This window comes from Cajanus cajan, chromosome 3 (genome assembly GCF_000230855.2).
Source record: "Cajanus cajan strain Asha chromosome 3, NIPB_CcT2T_4, whole genome shotgun sequence".
NCBI classification, from domain to species: Eukaryota; Viridiplantae; Streptophyta; class Magnoliopsida; order Fabales; family Fabaceae; genus Cajanus; species Cajanus cajan.
Window position 1 is genome coordinate 1,869,902 of NC_138519.1, and position 24,347 is coordinate 1,894,248.

The following is a 24,347-nucleotide window of genomic DNA, read 5'->3' on the forward strand; positions in this document are numbered from 1 at the left end:
GAATATTAGTCCGCTTATTGCTACCCTGATACGTGCCTAATATCTTCATGCATAGCCTCATTTGTTCCATTAACTTGTCGAATGAACAGCAACAAAAACTCACATTTTAACATGTGAAATGGCATTTCCTTTGCAATAATCTAGTTACATTTGTCCTCTGCAATGGCGTTTTTTCAACAGAAGGGCAAACATGTAAGACATTTAATTTATGTGATAATTTTCTCATTCCTGTATTGTGTGGCTCAGAATTTTTCCCCCCAAAAATTTCTACCCCATTTCTCCTCTAACCAAACTAATGAATTTCCCACAACCCCTCCCATTTAAATCCCTCTCATTACCCTTCCTCCCAATTCATCCAATCCAAACAAAGTGTTACATGTCATATAAACAAGCAGAATCAACACCTTTAGACTCTTCATCTAACTATAACCAACCATCTATGTAACTCCAACTTCTTAACCAAATTAACTAATGTCTCAACACCTCCTCCCCCCCTTTCACGGCAAGATGGAAGCTACATACTTAGCACGTACAGCTTAGGATGAGTAATGCAAAGTGAAATACAATTAGAACATGGGTAAAAAGTACAACTCGTAATCAAATCAACAAAATAGAACGTGATGTGCATTGTGGGATGCCAGAAAAATCACAAATGTGGTAGTAATCGACAAAAAAGGTCAACTTGGGCAAGAGGGTTCACACCTGGCAGAAACTACACTCAATGCTTAACCATCAAGAGTTCAGTTAAATGTGAGACAACCATTCAAGACAAAACGAAACAAAAATATCAATGTTTAACCATCAATTGCAGAAGCCCACATTAATGCTTAACCACCATAAGCAAAAGCTTCAATCAAAGTCCTCTTAGAATGCAAACCAATCCTTTACTAAAGAAACTGAATCTGTCCTCAAAGGGGACTAGAAGTCTAAAACCAAACTCTTTGTGAGCACAAATTCAACTCACCAAGTGACAAAAATAAAAGAGATATCAAACTAACCAAAGATGATAATAACCAAAATAACCAAAAACAGGCCTTCACCAAGCCTGAAAAATGAGAGATCTAGAGTACACCATTTTCCTGAAAATATTCAACTCCAACTTCCTTAAGCCACGCTCACTGTACCATCTAATGTCAATCAACAATCAAGCAATCCTATATCTCATGAGCCCGAACAATGTTACAATGTCAAGAAATCAAGAGCGCAAATAGTGCTAGCTTCATTGAAACACCAAGTACAATGACACCTTAAGCATAGCCATGTCATCAGATTCCAAGATGGAGAATTGTATGAAACATGGAGGTGGTGATGTGGCAGATTGAGGTTAACACTAATATCTATAACCATACCTGTGCAATTGTAGGGTCGTGACTTGAAAAAAGCAAAGACACATATTCTTGCCAACAAAGGGAAAAACAACATGAAGCCAACCAAGAATGACCATAAATTTTGACTGCCTCTGTGCCATCACAAGCATAGCAGCATTTGGTTTAATATCACTGAGCAGGACCGGAAAAACACCACAAATGGAACATTCAAAGGTTCAAACAACCGAACTCTAGTTAAATCTTCAAGAAACTAAGCCCTTCCAAGAAACCACACATCCAGATTTCAATGAAAACCAAATATTCTCATTGCTGAAATCGGAGCAAAAAAGCCAATGAAGAGTTTGAGAACCAAAACCTCGGACTGCTTCATGGAAATACCAGAATCTTGAGTTTTGGAGAAGGGTGGGAGAGAGACAGAGAGAGAAATCACATTGAACCTTGGGTAAATTGGAAGAAAGTTTCGATCCGAGTTTGATAGAAGAAAAATTGTAGTGAGAAATCCATGAAAGAAAAAGCAAGGGAAAGAAGACAAATATGAGTTTTTGGGGAGCTCTACACAGAAGAAGGAAATTTCCATTTCCTGGTAGATGCCAACACCCTCATTCCAGGTTGAGAAGCATGATAGAGCCCAAAGAGAAGAAAATTCAGAAAAATGAGAGAAAAGAACAAAGAAATGATTGAAAAATTGAGGAAAATACAATTAGGCCTAAATGTGGCTTACATAAAAGTAGATTAGCAGGACCACTAGGATCGGCCTAATGATGGGAGATTGAGGGTAGTATTCAAAGAGTCTTAGGTTCAAACCATGTTGTGTCATTGTAATTCTTATGAATAAAATAAAAGACACCTATCAACTAACTATAACCAATCATCTAACTAGCTCCAACTTACAAAACAATTCAACTAATAATGGATGGAGATGAGACACAACCAGAACCTTCAAAATGGACCCATGTAGAGCACAAAAGACAAGGACTAAGCCTCCAAATCAGACTTGAACAAAGAGAATGACAACAATTCAAAGATGATAAAGACAAGATATAAAAGATGAAGACCACAACCTCCAAATCTAGTTGTTGAGCACTAATTCAGAACATGTCAAAGAATTGTTAAGTTCAAGCACTCAAGAACTGGGACGTATTTGTTCTTTCATTGGTTTATATTTGAGGATTATCTCAAAGGGAATTGGAAAGCATTCCCCAAAAAAAAAAAATAACTTCTCAAGTCTTGTCTCTTCCAAGCTTTCCCCTTTCTCCGGAAAATGCAACAAAAAAAATTACCAAAGATGTATCTGAAGAGGATTAAAATTCAAAAAACAACGACAATCAAACCTAATCAAAGTATGGACAGCCTAATAAACAAAAAAAGTATATCACATGAACTTTGAGAAATAATAAATGAACAAAACTAGAAAGCTTCGGGTAGGAATGTTAGCTTGATTTATCCAAAGCATTTGCTTTATTATATAAGGAACAAATTAGAGTCATTTTGAGTTCATGTTAGCTCATTGTAATTGGTTAAACTTCCCAATAGCAAAGCGACAAATTATATAACCCAGTCACCTATTCGGGTTCCAAGTGTAACACACCATAAATCATATGCTTCAGCATTCACTCTTAAGAAGAATCCGGAAGAAGTACCTCAAATGAACTCCATAAGCAAGACAGAACTTGAGAGCTCAAGACAGCAGATAATCAAAAGATATCTGAAGTCAGGAATATGCCTTGGAAAACCCTCTTGTATAGGGTTTTGTTAAAAGCATCATACCCATATGTTTCCTCCATGGAGGTGTTTTCTTGACCATAAAAGGATGTGAATGTGAAACTTTACTGACCACCAGAACTGCGAAGTTGCAACCTCTTCCTCTCAAACTCAAGCTACAAAAGAGGAAAATGAAAAATCAATATTAACCAAGTACTACCTAACAAAAAAAATTGCATTACACAAATGGATTATTTTGATAAGACTATCAGGGTAAATTATATATCAAAAAATAGAATGCCATGTTTTCCTTAAATGGTCATAAAAAATCACTGAAGATTGATTCAACAAATTTAAACTGCAGTATGCAACTGAAATTGCGACCTTATGGACTACATTTGCTCTCAATTTCTTGCAATTTTTGTATTCAAAATGAAAGCACTACCTCAACTGTGATAAAAACCCAATGTCATCAATAATGGATGGTGGCTTATGGCGGTAAGCCAAAAATCCACCATGTACATATGGCGGATGGTGTGGCAGCTTATGACGGATGCCATGGTAAACAAAAAATTAATTTATATATATATATATATATATATATATATATATATATGTGTGTGTGTGTGTGTGTGTGTGTGTGTGTGTGTATAAAATAAAAATAAAAATAAACATTAAAAATAAATTAAACAGACAGCATAGATAAATTAAAAACAGCATAATCATACACTAAATTTCAAGAAAATACCTCTAGTCTCAAAAGAATAATGTCATAACACCCATCAAAGACTTAATGGTGATTAAAAATGATAAATAAAGAATAACAATTAAATAAGACAAGTTGAAAATATAATAAAAATATATCTGAATTTAAAAAAGAATTAACAAACATAACCCAAAGTATTAAAAATGATTGAAAAATAATAGGCTTTTAAATAAAATTAAAACAAAAGAATTAAAATATAAAACCAAAATAATATTTCTAATAAAAAATATAAATAATTGTAATCAAAAACAGAATAAACTCAGTGAACTCGTTAAACTCACAAATCTGTTGTGGTTTTACGATTTTAGAAGAAAAAAAATTAGAATTTTCTGACACCACCACGTCGTATTGAATTGATTTAAACCCTCCCCTGTAATATCTTATTCAATTCACACTGTTGGACCTAAAATCATTCTCCTCCCCTTTCTTGATGGAGAGACACATAACATGTGGCTCTGCTATTCAAGAAATCCACAACTGCCCCTGCTCGTTGCTGTTCAACAGTCTCATTACCAGGACCAGACCCTTCTCATTGGTTAACAATGATGAAGATGGTGAGGAGGAAGACAGTAACAATAACAACAGTGAAAGGTTTAAATGTTAAAAATTTTAACATTACAAAGCTTTTACTTTTTAGATTTTACTAATGGAATTTTACTTTAATCATCTATGGATAATTTTAATTTAAAATTTTGTTACAAATTACTCTATTACTTATGTCCTATGTAGTTATCATATTTTCACTATTTTGTTGATTTGAATATCTCTAGATAACTTTTACTCATTACTAGTATGATATTTTATTGTTTATGCCTTAGGACCAGTATGATATTTTATTATTTCTGTCTGTTGGTACATATAAAGTTAGATTTTTAATATTATTTTAATATGACGTAAACTAACAATTTACGATTCGAGTTTACAAATCCTCCACGAATTTACCTAAACTCTCGAGTTTAACAACCTTGGAGAAAAAGAAATGAGTAGAACCAGAGAAAGAACAGAACAACCAAAATCAAAAATAGAATTCAAAAAACGAACAGGTAAAAGAAAGAACAAAAAATAATTAGATGAAGAGAATGGGAAATGAAGTCAAGTTTGTTGGAGATGGTCGTCATCAGAGCAGAGATGGTCATTACTAGAGCAGAGATGGTAGGTGGAAGAAACAGTAGCTGTGTTACGTTTAATATCTGGAATACAAGAATCTTTGTAGGGTTTTTTAAAACATGTTGGGCCTTGGGTTGGATCAGATTACATGGCCCAAACTCTTCTTTTTTCATTTTTCTTAGGGATTTTATCCATTTTAGGCCTAAATTTCTGCAATTTCCACCATAACCACATCACACGCCATGGACACCAGGTGAATAGCAGGCGCCATATTGGAAATGGCAGACAACGCCATAATACACAAAATAGTGGATATTAGCGAATGGTGGAGGGGTTCAAAAATGCCACGTTATACCTTTATGGCAGCACCATAATGGTTATTTGATAACATCAGCGGGTAGCAACTGGCGGAGAGGCTACAAAACGGCACCCCATACAGCCATGGTGGTGCCATAACCATTTTTTAACAACATTGCCACAACCGTTGAAAATCATGCATAAAGATTTGAACCCATAACCACCTAAAAACTACCCAAACCCCCCATCACTATGCCATTTCAAATTATTGGTTATACTACAACTTAAAAAGCTTTTCAAAAAATCAAATATAATTAACATTAAAGGAAAACAAAGTTCTCTTGATTAAGTTTTCATTTTGCTTTCAGTAATGTACTTTTTTTTAAAATTATAATAAAGCCCTATGCACAAGCAACTCTAGTGCACATACTGCTATAGCAATCTATATGATATTTGACATGCCATAAATACAAACATTTAGACGCATCATAACATAGCAAAAGAAAGATAATTACCACTTTCTTCACCCGATCATTTGCAGCAGGAGTACCTCCAAAAACAGATTCAGGGTGATATGGACTGCTGACACGCACCTCATTCATCACAACAATGACTGTCTTGTCCCAGCGGACTGGAAGCCTGCGTACATGCTAATGTCATCAGTTAAAAAGAAATTAAATCTACTGAGAAAAATATATAAAAGTTAGAAAAGTGAAGATCCTAAGGCAAAGACCAAAAAGAGCACCCTAAGGCATGTGGGGACTGGGGATTTTAATGCCGAGGCAAGAACCAAAAAAGTGATCCAGAATACCTAAAGAGTGCAACTTGTGGCATGAGTGCAACTTGTGGTATTAAGTGATCCCCAATTTTTTAATTTGAAAACAAATAAAAACTGACCCCCAAAATGCATAAAATTAGATGGATACTATCCCTGTAAAGTACAGCCGCTATCCAAGTATCCATAAAAATTGCATTTGCTTATGCACATTATCACAAGACCATTAACTAAATAACTACATACAAACTGCAAGGAGAGACTAAAATTTTATAAAGAATATACAATGTGTAGTATAATTATATGGTTAGGGATGAGAACAGCTGACAGAGTCAGAAATCATATTAAAAGGTCTAAGTATTGAATTAGTTAACATCCACAACTTATAGATAATAATTGTTGTTTCATGTTACAACTTAAAAATCTAATAACAAGAAAACAAAGATATATCAATTTTTCTAGCATCTATATTCTGATTCGAAAAGTATGCATACTCCAAAATGATCAGGTGTTTTCCTTTCTCCTTTTAGCCCCACAAAGAAAAAATAAAAAGAACAAGCTCCCATTCCCTTCATATTTTTTATTTAGGGACTAGGGAGGTTTCAATTACTAGAAACAGAGAGACATATTTTAGTGCAGTTAAAGGGTTTGGCTATGGGGGATGCAACATGGGAGGATGAAATGAACTTGTGCAGTCAATTTCCCCATCTCAGCATTGGGGACAAGGCCGTCCTTCCAGGGCCAGGAAGTGATAGAGACCCGCTGTTGAGCCCAAATCATGAGAAGCATGGTAGTAAGTATCGCACGATTCGCGATACGTATCGTACGATACGATACAGAGCCTCCGCGATTCGAATCGCATGTAGAATCGTTTTTGATTACGAATCGTATGCGAATCGCTTGAATCGTGTTCGGAATCGGAAAATCGCGATTCATAGGAGAAATCGCACGATTCTGAACATTTTGGGTCACCCCCGAAACCGGGTCGGGTCACGCACGACCCGGTTCTAAAAACCCTAAAAAAATGATTTTTAAAAAAAAAAAACGAAATGAGACAGAAACTCCCGCTTAGACTCCCTGTACATGACCCACTTAGTGGGTTTCACTTTTTGTGGTCCATTTGCGTGGTCCAACTTCTCTGTTTCGTTTGTTTGGGTTGCTGTTCGTGGTCCAAGGTAAGGGCTTCCTTCTTGTTGCTGATTGGGTTGCTCTTGTTGCTGCTTGGGTTGCTGTTCGTGGTCCAAGACTCCAAGGTAAGGGCTTCCTTCTTGTTGCTGTTTGGGTTGCTGTTTGTGGTCCATTCCTTCACTTGTTCTCTCTTTTTTTCTTTGTTATTCCCTCTACAACTTCCCTCTCTTGCTGCTGTCTAAGTTTCTATTTATTGGTACTTGGTAGGCCATTAAAAAATGGGTCATTCAAAAAGAGAGCCGGATATCACTTGGAACTATTGTGATAGTATCCCTCCAAATAGACTCAAAGTAAAATGTAAGTTTTGTTCTCATGTTTGTTGGGGTGGTATTTCAAGGATGAAACATCATCTTGCGGGAACAAAGGAAAATGTGATTGCTTGCACAAGTGTTCCGGATGATGTGAAGGAAATATTTGTCAAGCTCTTGGAAACTAAAGATAAAAAGAAAGAGGATTGCTTGAATATAGAGAATGGGACAGTAAAAGGAAAAGAGGGAACATTTCAAATTTTCCAACAAAAGACAATGAATGAAGTTTGTAAAGATAGGGAATTTGTGATTCAAGAAATTTGTAAATGCATTTATGGTAATGCATTACCATTTAATTTGGTAAGGAGTCCTCTTTTTATTCAAATGTTGAAGGTTGTTGGAGAATATGGGAGAGGTTTGAAGCCACCAACTTATCATGAGGTGAGGGTTTCTTTTTTGAAGAAAGCTGTTGACAACATCCAAAAAAGCTTAGAGAAATATAGAAGTGATTGGGAGAAATGGGGATGCACCTTGATGTGTGATGGTTGGACGGATGGAAAAGGAAGATCACTCACTAATTTTCTTGTTAACAGTCCAAGTGGGACTGTTTTTTTGAAATCTATTGATACTAGTGATGTGATAAAGGATGGGAAAAAAATGTTTGAATTGTTAGACAACATTGTTGAAGAAATTGGGGAGGAGCATGTAGTCCAAGTTGTGACGGATGGGGCTTCTAATCTTGTGGCTGCTGGACAAATGTTAATGGAGAAGAGAACCAAACTATTTTGGTCCCCATGTGCAGCCCATTGCCTTGATCTAATCCTTGAGGACATTGGAGAGCTTCCGGTATTCTATAATACCATTGCTAATGCAAAGAAGATTACTACCTACATATATAGGCATACATGGGTCCTTAATTTGTATAGACAATATTCCAATGGAGGGGAATTAGCAAGACCAGCTGTGACAAGATTTGCAACTTCTTATCTTACACTAAATTGCATTAAACAACAAAAGAATGCTCTTAGATCAATGTTTGCATCGGAGGAATGGGCTACTAGTCCACATGCTAGTAAAAGTGAGGCTAAGCAAGTCATGAACCTAGTGTTGAGTGATGATAGATTTTGGAGATCAATTACATATTGTCTAAAGTGCGTGATTCCACTTGTGAAAGTGTTAAGGCTTGTAGATGGTGATTCAAAGCCAGCCTCACCATACATTTATGAAGCAATGGATAGGGCTAAAGAGAAAATTGCTCAAAACTTTCAAATGCAAGAGTCAAGGTATAAAAAAGTGTGGAAGATTATTGACACTAGGTGGAATCTGCAGCTTCATAGGCCTCTTCATGCAGCTGCCTATTATCTCAATCCTAGGTAAATTATTTAAAAATAATTATCATTTTAAGAACTACTATTTTCTTTGTGCCTAGTAGCTAAGTTATTTCTTATTTGGTTAGGTATCATTATGACAAGAACTTCAATCCGGATAGTGAAGTGTTAATTGGTTTATATGAAACCTTTCAAAGAATGGTTCCGGATATAAGGACAAGAGTTATAATAGATCAACAACTTGAAAAGTTTAAGGGAGCTAAGGAGATCTTTGGAATGGACATGGCAATAGCTACTAGAGATAAGAAACAACCGGGTATCCCTTTAATTTTTACTCTTTATTAATATCATAAACATAATACATAATAATTAATAACTACATTTGTAAAATAAATACATTTTTTTTGTAGCTCTTTGGTGGGAGAGTTACGGTGGAAGAGGTAAAGAGTTACAAAAGGTGGCCATGAGAATTTTGAGTCTTACATGTAGTGCCACGGGATGTGAGAGAAATTGGAGTACATTTGACCAAGTGCATACTAAGAGAAGAAATCGATTGGAGCAACAAAGATTAAATGCACTTGTATATGTCAAATATAATCTTCAACTTGAGATGAGGCAAAATAGTAGAGAAGAGAATGGAGATACCTATGATCCCATATGTTTGTCAGATATTGAATCCGATGATGAATGGATCACCGAAAAGGAGAATCCTTGCTTGCCTATTGATGCCTCATGGATGGATGTACATGAGTGCTTTGGTGTTGATGAGGGAGCTCCAAAGAAGAAAAGAAAGAGAGGTAATTATTTATATTTAAAAGTTAGTTTAGAACTTGGAAGTTGGAATTAGAACTAGACCTTATTATTTTCTTATTTCTTTTGATTACATAGGTCCAAGAAACTTGAATGCCAAGATTGGTAAGGGAAAATCAATAATAGAAGATGAGGATGAAATTGAAGATAATGAAGAAGAAGAACTTTTGATATTAGAAGATGAAGATGACTTGAGTGATGTAGATCTTGGGGTTGGGGATGATGAATGATCTTGGATAGGGGCATTTTGTATAGATTTTTTGAGGCCATATGACTGAATTTGTGTGGCAGAATTTGTGTGGCAGTAGCACCACTTGTTGCTGAGTTTATGCTGCAACAACACTAATATTTTTTTTGGGTAGCTATATTGCTGAATTAGAATAGCAATCAGTCCTTGGTATATGCATATATTTAGCAACAACAATGATTTTTTTTGGAGGCTTTGTTGTTGAACTGTGCAGTCATTTCTTTTGGCTTTGAGACTGTTTTTATTTGTATAATTGTATCTTTGTTTGTATTGAAGTTTATATGTTACTAATTACTATATATTTATGTATGACTTCATTTTTATATGTCTTGTATGCATATATATACACTATGTTTTTATTGATCATGAATCTTACGATTCACGATACGATTCGATTCACGATTCAAAAAATAAGCCTTCCGATACATTATTTGTATCTCGATTCAACTACCATGATGAGAAGCACAAGTTTGGAAAGTGTGTATGTGTAAGAACAAGAATGTTATCAGGGGGGTGATAATTAGAATTGTTAACCTTTGCTAAGCTGGCAATGTTGTTTCTCAAAGTAGCTTAGATACTAGAGAGGTGGGCTGCAGAAGTTAGTTAGCCATTATGGTATTGTTTTATTTGACAGCGAATACTCTTTCTCTGAGCTTGCTTATACTCTCTTCAGTCGTTTTCCAATAGTATTGGTATGTCAGTGTTCTATCATTAACCTTTTTGTGAAATGGTCAAAAAGGAGTTTTTAATCCTATTATGCCTATGAAGCAAAAAATGCATTAGAAAATGGGAGAGAAATCACAATTTTACTCAAAATACCCTAAACAACATTGTTTTAGGGATAAAAATGGGTTTTTGAATCCTATAATCCCAGAATCCCCGCTAAAGCAAGTGAAAAGCCGCTATTGAAAACTGCTTCTCTACTTGAATCCCATAGCAACCTAGGGCTGCTCTGCTCCACTACACCACTATAGTGTGCCATCAACACGTATAGTTCCCAAAACGCATCTCACACTGTTTTCCAAAACAAAATGACAGAGTTTCAGTTAAAATTGGGGATTCCCCCCTTTGGCTTAGTTTGCCCATTTTCATTTCCCTACTCAATTAAGCCTGTGTCTGGTTCAGCACCAGAAACTTAAAACGTGGATCCAAGACGTAAAACATCAGAGACTAATATATGTAACTCCTCCTTTGATGTGGGTCTTGGATGCAGAATTTGACAAGCACAACTACAAATATCCTATTTGTTTATTAATTCCTTTTAAGCTGCACATTTTCACAAAAGCCTACAAATATTCTATTCTATACATGCCATGCTCCAAAACCTATTTGTTTCAAAACTCAAATCAAAGATTAGTGTATCCTTACACTAGACAACACACACTAACGTGGTGAAGTCGAACAACAGTTGAGTGACACAGCACTTACGTCTTAGACAAAGCATCAAAGATGCTCTGTGCCTCGCTGGTAACACCAACCCCAATCCTCTCAGCATCAGCCTCCGCTTGTCTGCAAGCGCAAATCATGAGAGGCCAAACATGAATTTGACGAAATTAAAGGAGAAAAAAGCAGAGAAAAAACCTGACGGCAACATGTTCCCGTGCTTGGAGAGCAGTGAGGTCGAGGAAGCAGGTGTTGGGATCAAGTGGGTCTTGGGCGTGGCCCAGAAAGGTGAAGTCTTTGATGTAATTGGCCTTGAGCAAGCGAATGTTTCGACGAGGGCCGGGCTTGGAAGGTTCCTGGAGTACGAGGATGTTGGAGGGGCGATCGAAGGTGACAACGTGGCCTTCGAATTCGTCGCCCAGCGTTGTCCTGATCGAGAGCATGCAGCCCACAGCCAGGTCGTCAGGGTTGATGTTGTTGGCACCCTCCGTCGCCATTTTTGTTTTTGGTTTTTTTTCTTTTTCCTTCTGCTTTTCTGCTTCTACCCTTCCTTCTTCCACCAAAGACTCTTCCAACTTGTCTCTTTCTTTCTGCACACAATATTAAACTTGTCCTCACCCTTCCAATGCCCTCGCTCTTTGGACCCTTTCCATCTTTCCCATTTGGGCTCCTTTTCATCACCCTCTCTACATTGGGCTTCTCACCATGCCTATGCTCTTCTTTTTCTTTTTTTTTTTTCTTTCCCCAAAGGAATAAATATGTTTTCAATTTTAAAAATTTTATCAACTTTATTTTTAGTCTTTGAATAAATTTTATTTATTTTAAGTTCCTAAAATATTTTTTATATGAAAAAAAAATTCTTGGCATTAGGAGCAAAAGATATTAATGGAGGAAAAGTTCATTTCTAAAAGGGAAAATAGATAAAAGTTTAGGGACTAAAACTAGTAAAAAAAAATTATTTAGAAACTAAAAATGAAAATTAAAAAAAATTTAAAGATTAAAAATATATTTAATCATTTGAATACATGCATTATTTTATGATAAATATCGGTCAGTCAAACACTCACATTAATACCATCTTTAGTATTAATTAAAAAACTATAAAATTTGGTAATTTTTACTATTAAATTTGGAGAAAAACTCATTTATGATGTGTTTTCTAGAGAGGAAAATAATTAATTAGACATAGAGTGAAGAGAAATAATAAAAAAAAAGATAAAAATAGGTATGTGAAAAATAGTAAGAAATAAAATGAAAATTTGATTATTTAATTTAAGAGGAATAAAATAGGGGAAAAAATTAATTATTAATTTTTTTTAATAATCATAAGACGATAATATAAATTTTGCGTCACTAATGTTTAATCAAATCCATATATTTTTAATTGATTAATCGAATAATTGTAGCAGTTTAAAACCACTAGTATTTGTTAAAAAAATATTAAAAAATATTTGTGGTGATCAAAAAAATGTAGATATTAATATTGAAAAAGATTGTGATGGTTTCTAACCGCCACATAATGATTCCAAATATTTATTATTATTCTCACACTTCTATTTTCACACCTCTATTGAAAAAGAGTCGAGCTTTGTATGACAACACAAAACCACCAATTTTTAGTAGTCATATAACTGATATAAGAGTGAGATTAACATGTTTTTTTATAGACTTTTACAACCTCATATCACTTCCTCGTTAAATTTGTACACTACAAACCCATATACTTATTTATTTAATTAAATATAATTTACTTAAATATATTTGTTAATTAATTAAATTATATTTAATTCAATTACTTATTCAAATATTTGCTATATATGAGTGGTCCTATATAGGTTTCTATTGAATTGGTAATAATATTAAATATTATAACAATGATTGATATCTATCATTTTCATCTAGTCAATGAGAAAATTAGTGGTCCAATATCTTTCACAACCAAAATTACTATAAAAATAATTTGTCCTTTCTTCTTGAATGAATACGAGACATAAAAGTATTATCCTTGTCTAGTTTGATCACTATTTCCCAATGCCCAAGTAAACATTGAAATCCAATATAATATATTGATAACTTTAAAATTTATAGCTCTTACATGTATAAAAAATAGTAAATTCAAGTCAAAGGATTACTTTATTGTAATTTTTATGAGAAACACTTGTAATACTTGTATAACTATATTATAAAGTCTTCTCATAGTGAATTTATTTAGTACAAATGTTATTCCTAATATTTATACTTGTGTGTTGACATGATATAATTTTACATCTATGACTTGTGAGATGTGGGTGATTATCTATTAATTCACATAATATCAACATATAATTGTTGTCCTAATAAATAATAATTATTGATTACAAATACTTTAAAAACTATATTCTTTATTTAATATAATCTTATAATAACTTACACTTAATATATCTTTAAAAAAAATTATTATAAGAACGTTACTATCTTATACACTAAACAACATATAATAACTGCTCAAATAATTGTTGGAGAGGGTGGCATAATTAAGAGTAACCAAGACCATAGAGGGTTCTAATGGTGAGAGTAGGGTGCCAAATAATCATCTCACAATCGATATGATTTAGATGGGTCAATATAGTTCTTTAAAATATTGTATAATAATAAGAATTATTATTATTTTTTATACTTCTATAGTTCCTCTTGAACTATTGTATCATGATGATTACTTATTTACGATATAATTTTTATTTATTTGTACTTGATATTAAAATTTTATATACGAGATGTTGATAAAAATAGATAAAATAGTTGAGAATAAATGGCTCATTGGACAGAATAAATGGCTCATTTAATCGTGGTGTTATTTCCGTTTTGAGGGTTTTTTTTAACCTAATTAACATCATATTTACACACTAATTTTTATTACACGGATGCCTGTTAATTGTATAGCTAAGTTCACTATATGTACGACAATATTGTATTGCATGCTATGAGTAAAGATCTTCTTTATTTAGTTTTCTTTTTCAATTTCTTTCATTATTAAAGTTTTAAAAATATAAATATGACTCTTTTTAAAATATACATCAGTTTCATCAACTTCATTTTTTTTGAACGGCTAAGAAAATTTTCATTAAAAAGGTACCAGTGGTACCAAAAGAGAAATAAAATAGTATACAACATAACCAAACATACCAGTCTCGTGAAAGGAATAATTATGTCAAGAAAACTACAAACCAAACATGTAGATTATTTTAGTGAATATACCTAGACATGCATAAACCAGGATTATAGCACCATTGTGAAAAAGTATACCGGAATGTCTTTACAAATGATGACAACCACCTCCAACTGTAAACCTGAATCTCGTTCACCAATCTTTCAAAAGAGAAGCTATTATCATTGAACCTGTAACGATTCCTTGTCCTCCACACTGTCCAAGTAGTTGCCAACCATATGGAACGCCAATATACAACCTGTTCGTAGTGTTGAATTGGTCCAGGAATGAAGTTGAAATGATCCAAAATGTTGCTAGGTAGGGGGGCAGGACAGCTAATCCAATTGAGACAAACTTTCCATACCTTGTCCACCACCGGGCAGGTACAGAACAAATGATAATCAGATTCAATATCCTTCTTACAAAATACACATAATGCATCATTATCTGAGAGGACAATTCTCCTCCTAGCCAGATTATCCACCGTCGGGAGACCCCTACTCATCATTCGCCACACAAAAATTTTGGCTTTTGGTGGTGCTGGGATCGACCAGATACAATTAGGTACATCATTATAAGATCCTGCTATAGTTTCAGAGGTGATAGCATGATAAGCATACCTTACTGTATAACTTCCAGACAGTTCACTCTGCCACCCCCATGAATCATCCTGTTCCGGCCTAAGACTATACTCTGTAAGTTGTTGCAATAATTGTTGCTCCAATAATTCATTTTTGCATGCTAAGGTGTGACGTAACAATATTTAAAAAGTATTATAAATTCTTACCAATTATGATGTGATAATGTAACATATTAGACTAGAAACACATTCAAATATCATTTCTTGTTGCTAAGTTGAAATCTTGTTAGGTATTATATTGATTACGTAAATATTTGCTCATGCAAACTTATTGACGGCACGTTGCAAAAGACATTACTTTTTGACACTGAGAGATCATAATAACGAGATAATGGGTTGAATACATATGTGGTTAAGAAGTATAAATTACATTTACTTTTATAATTTATCTTTATTTTACGAGTAAAATTGAAATACTATACGCAGAATATCATAAATTCAAATCATGTTGCAATCATTATAATTTTTATAAATAAAAATAGATATTTGTCTTTTTTTCTCCTGACAAATGATAGGAAATTTTAAGCTAGCTAGTAGTATACCAGAGAGAAATCTATAAGAAAAATTGCAAACCGGAATAATCACCATAACCACATCATATGCAATGTCTCAGACCTCATATGCAAAGTCGAATCCTTTTCATTGAAAATTGGGACATTACGTATGTGTTTAGTTTAGATTTTCAACGTGATAAATCATATTAAAATAGAAATTATTAATTATAATTTTTTAGTATTTTTGCTCTAAATCACATTTTAAACGTGTAATCAATAATTATAACCGTATAATTTATCACTTAACCCATTTTTCCTTGAAATCCACCCATCCATATAAAACAAATATTGTCAACTTACTAAATTAATATAAGCTTGTTCAAAATCTACCTTAAAACATATTAGCCAGTAACACCCTATCCAGTATTTGTCTACCTTTTATATAAATGTCTACCTATGGTAGTATTGACTGCATCACCTTCTTTATCCTAGGTGAACTCATTTTTTGGAATCATCAAAACTATAAAAAAAAAAAAAATAACTATTTGACCCCTTCACAATTCGCATAAAATTCCATCAAATTCTCTATAAACTCCTTTTTAATAATATTGTCTCTCAAAATTCCTTAATAAATAGAAAATTGAAAAAACATTTCAAGCTTAAAGATTTCGACATTCCAATATTGAGTAACGAGTAATGACAAATACCTGTTCCTCGTATTATTTTTGTTTGAGATATGAATGTTATTATAGTTAACTTGACATGTCCGTTCACGACGAGGTAAAGACATTTTTTAAGCTGTAAACAACATTTTTTTTTTTTTTTTTTTTATAAATAAAATCTAAGTCAACGATTAACTTCTCCCCTTTTCACTGCCGATTGGTGGTGAAGATTGCAAAGCTTGTAAATTGATAAGAAAAAAAAAGGAGAAATAGAAGATAACTCAAAAACACTAATTTAGATAATAATGGTTCTTTCTTCATTATGATAATAAAATAAAAATAAATAAATAAATAAAAAAAACACTCATGGTATCACGCGTTAATCTAAGGTTCATGTATCAATTTATACATTTGAACAATGTGGCGTATCGAATCTGTTGAAACAAGCCAACCATTCCAAAACAAAATAAAATAAATGTTAGGATGCTAGAGGAGATTTTCCAGTGAAGTCTTTTCTTCAAGCCATGGAAATTGGAAATGCACACCTTTTACATAGTCCACCATGGATTGATTTCCTCGTCTCTTATACTATCATCCAAATTACCAAAATGCTTTATTAAGAATCATGCTACCAATAATTTGGGGTCTTAACATGAATTGAAGAACTTAGGAATAATATTAAGTGATTGGAAACCATATCATAATCGTTGAGTCTACCTAGTAACACTTGGGATTTAATTTGATTAGACCATTCTCAAGCTATGCATAACCATTCCCAATCCCTTTGAATTTGTATAGATAATCATTTGGATTTCTCTGACACAATCTACCATTGAAGGTCTCTCATTACTCTCACTACGAACACATCGTGATGCCAGATTGGCAAACATGACTATAGACTCAATGGTGTAAGAATTTCGAGCCATCTCTGGATCTATCACCTTACGCAGCTTCTTGCGGTCATTCAATAAGTGTCTCACCTATAATAATAATTGAATGTCAAACATATATTAAAGTCTTTAAGTATTATGGATATTTAATAACCATTTAGACAATACAACATTAACGATCATTTTCCATTATCACGTACCTGTAGTACAAGGTTTTGATCATTTGGACCCTGGTTTAGATCTACAGCTCGACGTCCTGTCAGAAGCTCGAGAAGAACAACCCCAAAAGCATAAACATCACTTTGTAGAGTAAGTTTTCCAGTCTGTTCACAGCAAAACCATATTAATTAATTATGTCAGACCGAGATCACTTGCGTAACAACTTAGATATACATGATATGTATTTATTATCTATACTTTTTTTTTCCTGTCTTATTATCTATACTTCTGCACTCCTAACAAAGGTAATAAGTTTGTTTGGTATACATAATTGTTTTTACCATTTTATCTAATAACTACTTTTAAACCACAACTCTCTCATTATCTTGATATTTTATATGAAATTTTGATTATAAGGTCTGTCATAAAATATAGAATCAACTTTTAGATTGAACTTCTATTTAGGTTAAAATAATATTTAACTAACAAAAGTTTCATCTCACGAATACAACTAAGTTATTGGTTGTCAGTTTTGAGACATCGTGCATATCAAGTCCATGATAAAAAAATAAATAAAAAAAAGGTTGACTAGTGAAAATCAATGCTTCTTATGAGATGGAAAATTTTCTCTTATTTTTTTCAGCCAGGCTTTACAACTCTCTCTATTCCAGAAAATTCTGCTACAGTTATTTCCTGAATATTATTTTAAGCCCAGTTATTCTGCATCAATTATTTCCTGAATTTGCTGGCTTAGTATGAGTGAGTAATGTATCTTACGGTCTGTATTAATTAATACAACGGCTACTAGCAGGCGCTGCATGGTTGTATCACTTGTGAATAGAAAACAACATGCTTGAAATGGATTATGGTATTCTTAAATACATGTTTAAACCTGTGAAATTAATTGACCATGTACAAAAAATGTAATTGCAAAAAAGAATCGATCCTTGTGGCATGGATACATACCGATGTATACTCAGGATCAAAATAGCCGAAGGTACCAAGTACTCTGGCAGTCACATGTGTTTCTTGTCCTTCTGGCATTAGTTTAGCAAGCCCAAAATCAGATATCTACAACATGATTGTTAATTTTGACTCAGTATATGATTCATGCCAAACATGTTATAAATCATCTCAGGGAGTTTATTTATTTATACCTTTGCTTCAAAATTGGCATCTAAAAGAACATTGGTGGATTTGAAATCCCTATGAACAATAGGAATTCCAAGACAAGAACTTGAATGAAGATAAGCAAGCCCTTTTGCAGCTCCTAATGCGGCTTTGAGTCTCAGAGGCCAATCCATTCTTCTTTCGCCGATTCCTAAAATTGGACATTCATTAGCAGAAGTTGGATGTAACAAAATTTCCAGATAATGTGGATTTTGGGTACATGACCAAGACTAACCATTCAAATGATCTTGCAGGTTCCCATTATGCATATATTCATAAACCAGGAACCTTTGCTTCCCATCAGCACAGTATCCTATCAAAGAAACAAGATTTGGGTGGTCAAGTCTGCTTAATATGTCAACCTCTACACGGAATTCGCGCTCCCCCTCTGCTGCTTTAATCGCTGGCAGCTCCATTTTCTTGATTGCTACAACCTTCAGTGCAAAAGGCATTAATGTTTTTTTCATATTCATGAACAAGGTCCACAAAGTATCTCAAAATTAACAATTAAAGACTAATTTACACTTGCAAAACATGATTTCTGCTGGCCGAGCATTATCTTAATACTGCGAGAATCAATCATATGAACACTAGACTGATTCCCATATTTTAGGACAAACCTTACAACTACTATGTGCTATTTAATTTATTTGTAGCTATATCACATATTTCTGTTCATTTAATTTGCTATTACTCACTCCGTGTGCTATGATGGTGTTGCCAATAATTTTAAGAAACATGATCTCTCTATGAAAGCTACAACTTATGTTACACAAAATATTAAGAATTATGATGACTTCTTTTGGGCTATAAATTACTTATGTTCAAAACACATTACCTCTCCTGACTTCAAAGTGCCCCTGTAGACCCTACCAAATCCTCCTTTTCCAAGCAGATTACCATCACTGAATGAACATGTTGCCTCTTCCATCTCCTTGAGTGTGAAAACAGATGATGCATGCCTCCGTTTTCTGGGTTGTGGTGCTAGATCTTCAAGCTGCCAAAACTCTGCAGGTTTATAAATCCCTGAAATAAGAGTGAATATGCAATTGGTCACTAGATGATGTTGCATGAAGATATTACTCGATACAAGCTTATAACAAGAAAAGGAGGAAGAAAATACAAGGGTCTGAATGATCTTGAGACATGCTTCTTCTACGCTTGTTCCATGCTGAGACCAAACCAAATGGCATGGTGGCTCTATCTTGTATGGTTCTGTCTTAAGAGCTGAAATGGTAGACTGTAACAAAACAAATGCTCAATTGAATGGAGATGACTAATAATTCCATGACACCCTCATACGTACACGTGGGTTTGTCCAAGAAGAACCATGAAGTGAATCAATCACATTGGAATAGTACTTGGCATGCATTTGAGAGAGCACCATATAAAAGTATTTTCGTAGTAAGGGAATCCTGTTTGGAGTATATATGGAGCAAGTGAGACAAGTGGCAGCACTTTTTTCTTTTTTTTGTTATAATCACTTACCAAAATTATCTAGAGTTTTAATCCTCATTTTAAATATGAAATAAATTATGTAAAAGAAAATACTTACTTTATATACATTGATGATCTCTAGTTAAAATTAATCATTACTTTTAGAGATAAATATTTTGTATTAATACCTTGTTAAAAAAAAATACAAGATTTTCTGGGGCAGACAACACAAAGAGGGAGGTATGTACTTTAAGGAAAAGAGAAAGCTGGGAAAGGAAAAGTGGACACTGCTTGCTTGTCTTTTGGTTGGGAAGTGGTGGTGGGGTGCTTACTTTGATAAGGAAATGGAAACTGCACCCTCATTCTCCATTTTCATCTATTTTACGTTTTACTTGTTTATGCAGCTTGAAAACACATTGGGGGTTGGAAGGTCCTTTTCATTTGCTTTCTTCAGTCTTCATCATAAATATTGCTCCTAAATCTTTCTATTGTATGGTGTAACCGTCATCGTTACTATTAATGTCTTCATCATCGGCAATTGAACAAAAGTAATCTACTCATACATGAGCATTTAATGTGGGACCCAACAAGCAATATCTATTTGTTAGTCAATTAGCATCCCCGTTAAATCTATGGCAAGAAAAAAAATACTTGGGAGACTTTTAGAAGGTTATCATATTTGCAAGCAATAGCAATTTGTGTGAAATAAGCCCTCCTAAAATCAAGCATTTCAAAACTTGTGAGGTTGTGGAAAATAAAGAGCAGGAGTTTTTCTTCTTTTCAGTCCTTTATTTTGGTCAAACAGTGTCCAGGAACTTGATTGTGGTTGAAGTATTCTGGTTTGTCCTACTCCGTTTTCCTCATTTGTGCTACTTATGGTGTGTTTAGGAATTCGGAGAAGAAAGAATAAAAAAAAATGAAGCAAAGGGAAAAGGATGGAAACTTTACATTTAAAATTGTGTAAAATTTTCCACAATTTCATATTTTTGTGAGATTCTTTACATCACATTTAAAAACTCAAAATAGTACCGATATTTATTTGGAATTTTCCTTACCTCCTTTTACTCTAGACTTCTTTTATAGTGTAGAAAAGAAAAAGGAAAACAATCTATATCTATATACACACATTTTGTATGTATATGTATGTGATTAAAAAAATAAGTCCATATTGCATGTGAGTCATGCATAAATCCTTTTCTATACTTTCTTGTGGATGGAATTTATTAAAACTTACAACAAAAAAATGTTGAACATACATCATCCTTAAGAACTAAACCAATACAAGAAAATCATAAATTCTTGCAAATTCTCAAAAAGAGACTTCTCATCATAAGCTAACTTGTCTAATGGTGTGTTTGTTTTATCGTTTCAATACCGTTTAACTGAGTTTTTCCACTTTCCAAGATAGAAACTTAGAAGCAAAATGAGAGATGGATTGACATTCAGTTGAATGAAACGGAAAAACAAACACACACTAAATTCTCAAAAAAAAACTTATCATATAAACTAACTTGTGTGCAATTTAGTTTGCCTCTTGAAGAACATGAGACTAAACAAAAACAACATCATCGTCAATAAATGACAATATATTTTAAGTCATGTTAGAACAAGTTAATAATAGAATAAATCTTATTCTTTAAAACAAAATTAAATTAATTAATCTTATTTTTCAAAATTTGAATTAATTTAGATATATATTATAATGGTGATTTAGTTGGCTTAACAAATAGTATGAATTGTAAATTTTCTTGGCACCGAATTGATTATTATAGATAAAAGAATATTATATCGATGAAAAAGGAATAAATATTTAGTTTTTTTTATAAATTACATGTATCTTGTATTGGAAACAATCTGGTCGAGTCTACTATTATATGTGACAAAGTCTTCCTTGACTATATAACACAATTATTTACTTAAATTCAAATTATATATCATTAGTTAAGAGATAAAACAATCTTGTAACGGTTGATTCATGTGATTGGTGGTACATAAATGTTTAGTTTGTTCAATTGAAACTTTAATTTATATTAATTGTCACGTATATAATATTAATTGAATTTAATATATATTTTTTAATTTCACACATAATGTTAAATTAATAAAAAGAAAACATAAAGGGGGATTAAGTGAAAGAATCATAATGTATTTTGTTTGATATCATCTAACGAAAAATAAAAAAGACTTCCACTACTTATTTACTTATTCCTTCTAATTTTAGCGCAAATGAACCAATCAATACAAAAAAAAGTAAAATACATGAAACCCGCAAATTTGATATCATTTAAACTCCTTAATTTTCTCTTATTTATTAAGCGTATATACCAAAGAAGAGTGTTCTACACCAGCTTAAGGGAGTGAATATTTGTGAATGAAAAAAGAATATTGAATGGATTATTGACATGTAAAGAATTGAATAGAAATAGGAGAGTATGTATCCAGTATGTCAGCTCGCTAATTCTTTTGCATATGTGCTCATTTATTTCTTGATGCTTGAAGTACCACTTCTTTTTTTTTACTGAATAGTAGATGATGCCATATGACTTAGACAATGAATGAAATCTTAATATGCTGGCAGTGATGATTTTGCAAATGTAACTTGGATATGCACTTGAATTGATTGAAAATGTGATCTATTTCGTAAATTAGGATTATAACTTGATAGGTATGGGTTGGTCCACGAGCTTTATAAAACAAGAATGGGGAAAACCTCTTTTGAAAAGGCCAACTTCTGAAGATTCTTCCTATTATTTTGTTCTCAATTAGCATTCAAATCATAACAGATATGCACTTCTGAAGGTTCTTCCTGAAATTTTCAGAGATCGACAAGTATGTCGAGATTTATGATATGTTGTTAGTGTTGTTAGCACGTATATGGCAAACCCCGACAAAGAACATTGGAAGGCAGTTCAGTGGATATTCAGGTATGTGCGTAGTTCTCCTGATGTTTGTTTACATTTTGGGAGAACAAGAAATGGAGTCATTAGTTGGAAAGCTACTTCGCAAACTAGTGTTGCACAGTCTACTACTAAAGTAGTGTACATGGCTATTATAAGTTATTTGGTTAAAAGGCTTATCTGATGAGCTTAGTGATGCAAATTATCGGTCTTTTGTGATAGTCAAGTTGCCATTTTCCTCACAAAGGATCGTATGTTTCTTGAAAGGGCAAAACTCATTCATGTTCATTTCTATTTTGTTTGTGAGGTCAATGTTTGTGGTGATATTGTTGTAAACAAGTTAATACTCGTGATAATCCCATTAATATTATGACCAAGACCTATGAAGTACCAATACATCGACAAAATGTTGTGTCAGCGTATTCGACATGTTTTTGATATATTTGTCAAACACTGCATGATATGTAAGCATTACATTCATATTATGTCACAATTAAAAATTATTATTATTTTTGGTTTGGAGACCTTTCTAACATAAATTTAACACCTTTTGACACAACTTGAATTCGAACCAAGGTTGATTTCTACTCTTAACTAAATATTTATCTAAAACTCTTATTATAAAAAAATTTATAAAGTTTAACTTATTTATAAATATTACAAAGTTCATAACATTTTTTTTATCTATCTTAAGACTCATTTTCATAAGAATTACTAAATGTTTTAACTTTTAAGATATATGTTTCATTTTCTAAGTGTCATTATCTTACAAAAATTGTAAAGCTTATATATACAAGTAGTGTCTTCGTGTCTTACTTTTTGGACATTAGTTGTATCTCAGTGTATATGTCTCTGATATGTCACATGTCAATATTAGAGATACATGTCAATATTAGAGTTATTGCTTCCCAATACACTTCTAATTACCAAGTTGAGCATTGCTTGTACTTGGTGTCTTGGGACTTTTTCGGTTGAGGATGACTGGTTTTATTGTTGAAATTTGGTTTTTGCGTTTTCATTCCCTTTATGGAATTCATGTCAAGGCACGGAGATTGTTAGTTTATGTGACCCAAATTCTTGGCCTAAAAGTTTGTAGTGTGTCTCTGTGCAGGGGCAAAGCCCCGCAGTGTGGAGCTTTATTAATAAGTTGTTTTCTGATCATGGAGTAACGTTATTTGTATACTTAAATATAGTGTTTTGAGGGTTTTGCAAAGAAATAAGATGTTTTGTAACCACACACTTTTTCTCGCTCTCTTGTACTATTTTTTTGATAAAGTGGATTGACAGTTCCTCTAACGATGGTTTTTTTTTTTTTTCTTTCCCAATTTGGGTTTTCCGCATAAATCTTGGTGTACTCTTTTATTGCTCTTTCTCATTTGTCAGTATCATTCTAATAGACGCCTATCTTGCGTAAACTGTCTAGTTTCTACAATCCACATCGATCTACTTTGATTTTAGCATGCCCAATGAATGCAATAATACTGCACTTGGTTTAAGAAAGATAATTGATAAGAATCTCAATCGAAAACTAGTAGCAACTGTATTAAAAGTGTCCTTCTAGCTAGCTTTGCAAAGACTGCACAATCAATATTATCACCCCCTTCCAATGTGAGAATTTTCTATTTCGTAGTTAAAA

The 24,347-nt window shown here is 33.2% G+C and overlaps 4 protein-coding genes across 4 annotated transcripts; 1 reads left to right on the forward strand and 3 right to left on the reverse strand.

The window, feature by feature from the left end:
- Positions 1 to 2,767: 2,767 nt before the first annotated feature.
- On the reverse strand, positions 2,768 to 11,824 carry LOC109810995 (RNA-processing, Lsm domain-containing protein). The gene is made up of 4 exons (XM_020374654.3): positions 11,377 to 11,824; positions 11,224 to 11,304; positions 5,715 to 5,838; positions 2,768 to 3,205 (listed from the first exon to the last, which is right to left on the reverse strand). Exons 1-4 carry the CDS (start codon positions 11,673 to 11,675, stop codon positions 3,155 to 3,157), a joined length of 555 nt encoding a protein of 184 aa, XP_020230243.1. The 5' UTR covers positions 11,676 to 11,824; the 3' UTR covers positions 2,768 to 3,154.
- On the forward strand, positions 6,807 to 10,107 carry LOC145955430 (uncharacterized). Its single transcript, XM_083070133.1, has 4 exons — positions 6,807 to 8,783; positions 8,867 to 9,054; positions 9,149 to 9,535; positions 9,627 to 10,107. The coding sequence occupies exons 1-4, from the start codon at positions 7,381 to 7,383 to the stop codon at positions 9,776 to 9,778; spliced, it is 2,130 nt and encodes a 709-aa protein (XP_082926259.1). The 5' UTR covers positions 6,807 to 7,380; the 3' UTR covers positions 9,779 to 10,107.
- Positions 11,825 to 14,399: 2,575 nt separating the features above from the next.
- Positions 14,400 to 16,722, reverse strand: LOC145955946 (uncharacterized). The gene is made up of 2 exons (XM_083071493.1): positions 16,704 to 16,722; positions 14,400 to 15,055 (listed from the first exon to the last, which is right to left on the reverse strand). Exons 1-2 carry the CDS (start codon positions 16,720 to 16,722, stop codon positions 14,400 to 14,402), a joined length of 675 nt encoding a protein of 224 aa, XP_082927619.1.
- Positions 16,509 to 19,786, reverse strand: LOC109797146 (putative serine/threonine-protein kinase PBL28). The gene is made up of 7 exons (XM_020357080.2): positions 19,501 to 19,786; positions 19,216 to 19,403; positions 18,613 to 18,811; positions 18,365 to 18,528; positions 18,174 to 18,278; positions 17,249 to 17,371; positions 16,509 to 17,138 (listed from the first exon to the last, which is right to left on the reverse strand). Exons 1-7 carry the CDS (start codon positions 19,568 to 19,570, stop codon positions 16,902 to 16,904), a joined length of 1,086 nt encoding a protein of 361 aa, XP_020212669.1. The 5' UTR covers positions 19,571 to 19,786; the 3' UTR covers positions 16,509 to 16,901.
- Positions 19,787 to 24,347: the final 4,561 nt, after the last annotated feature.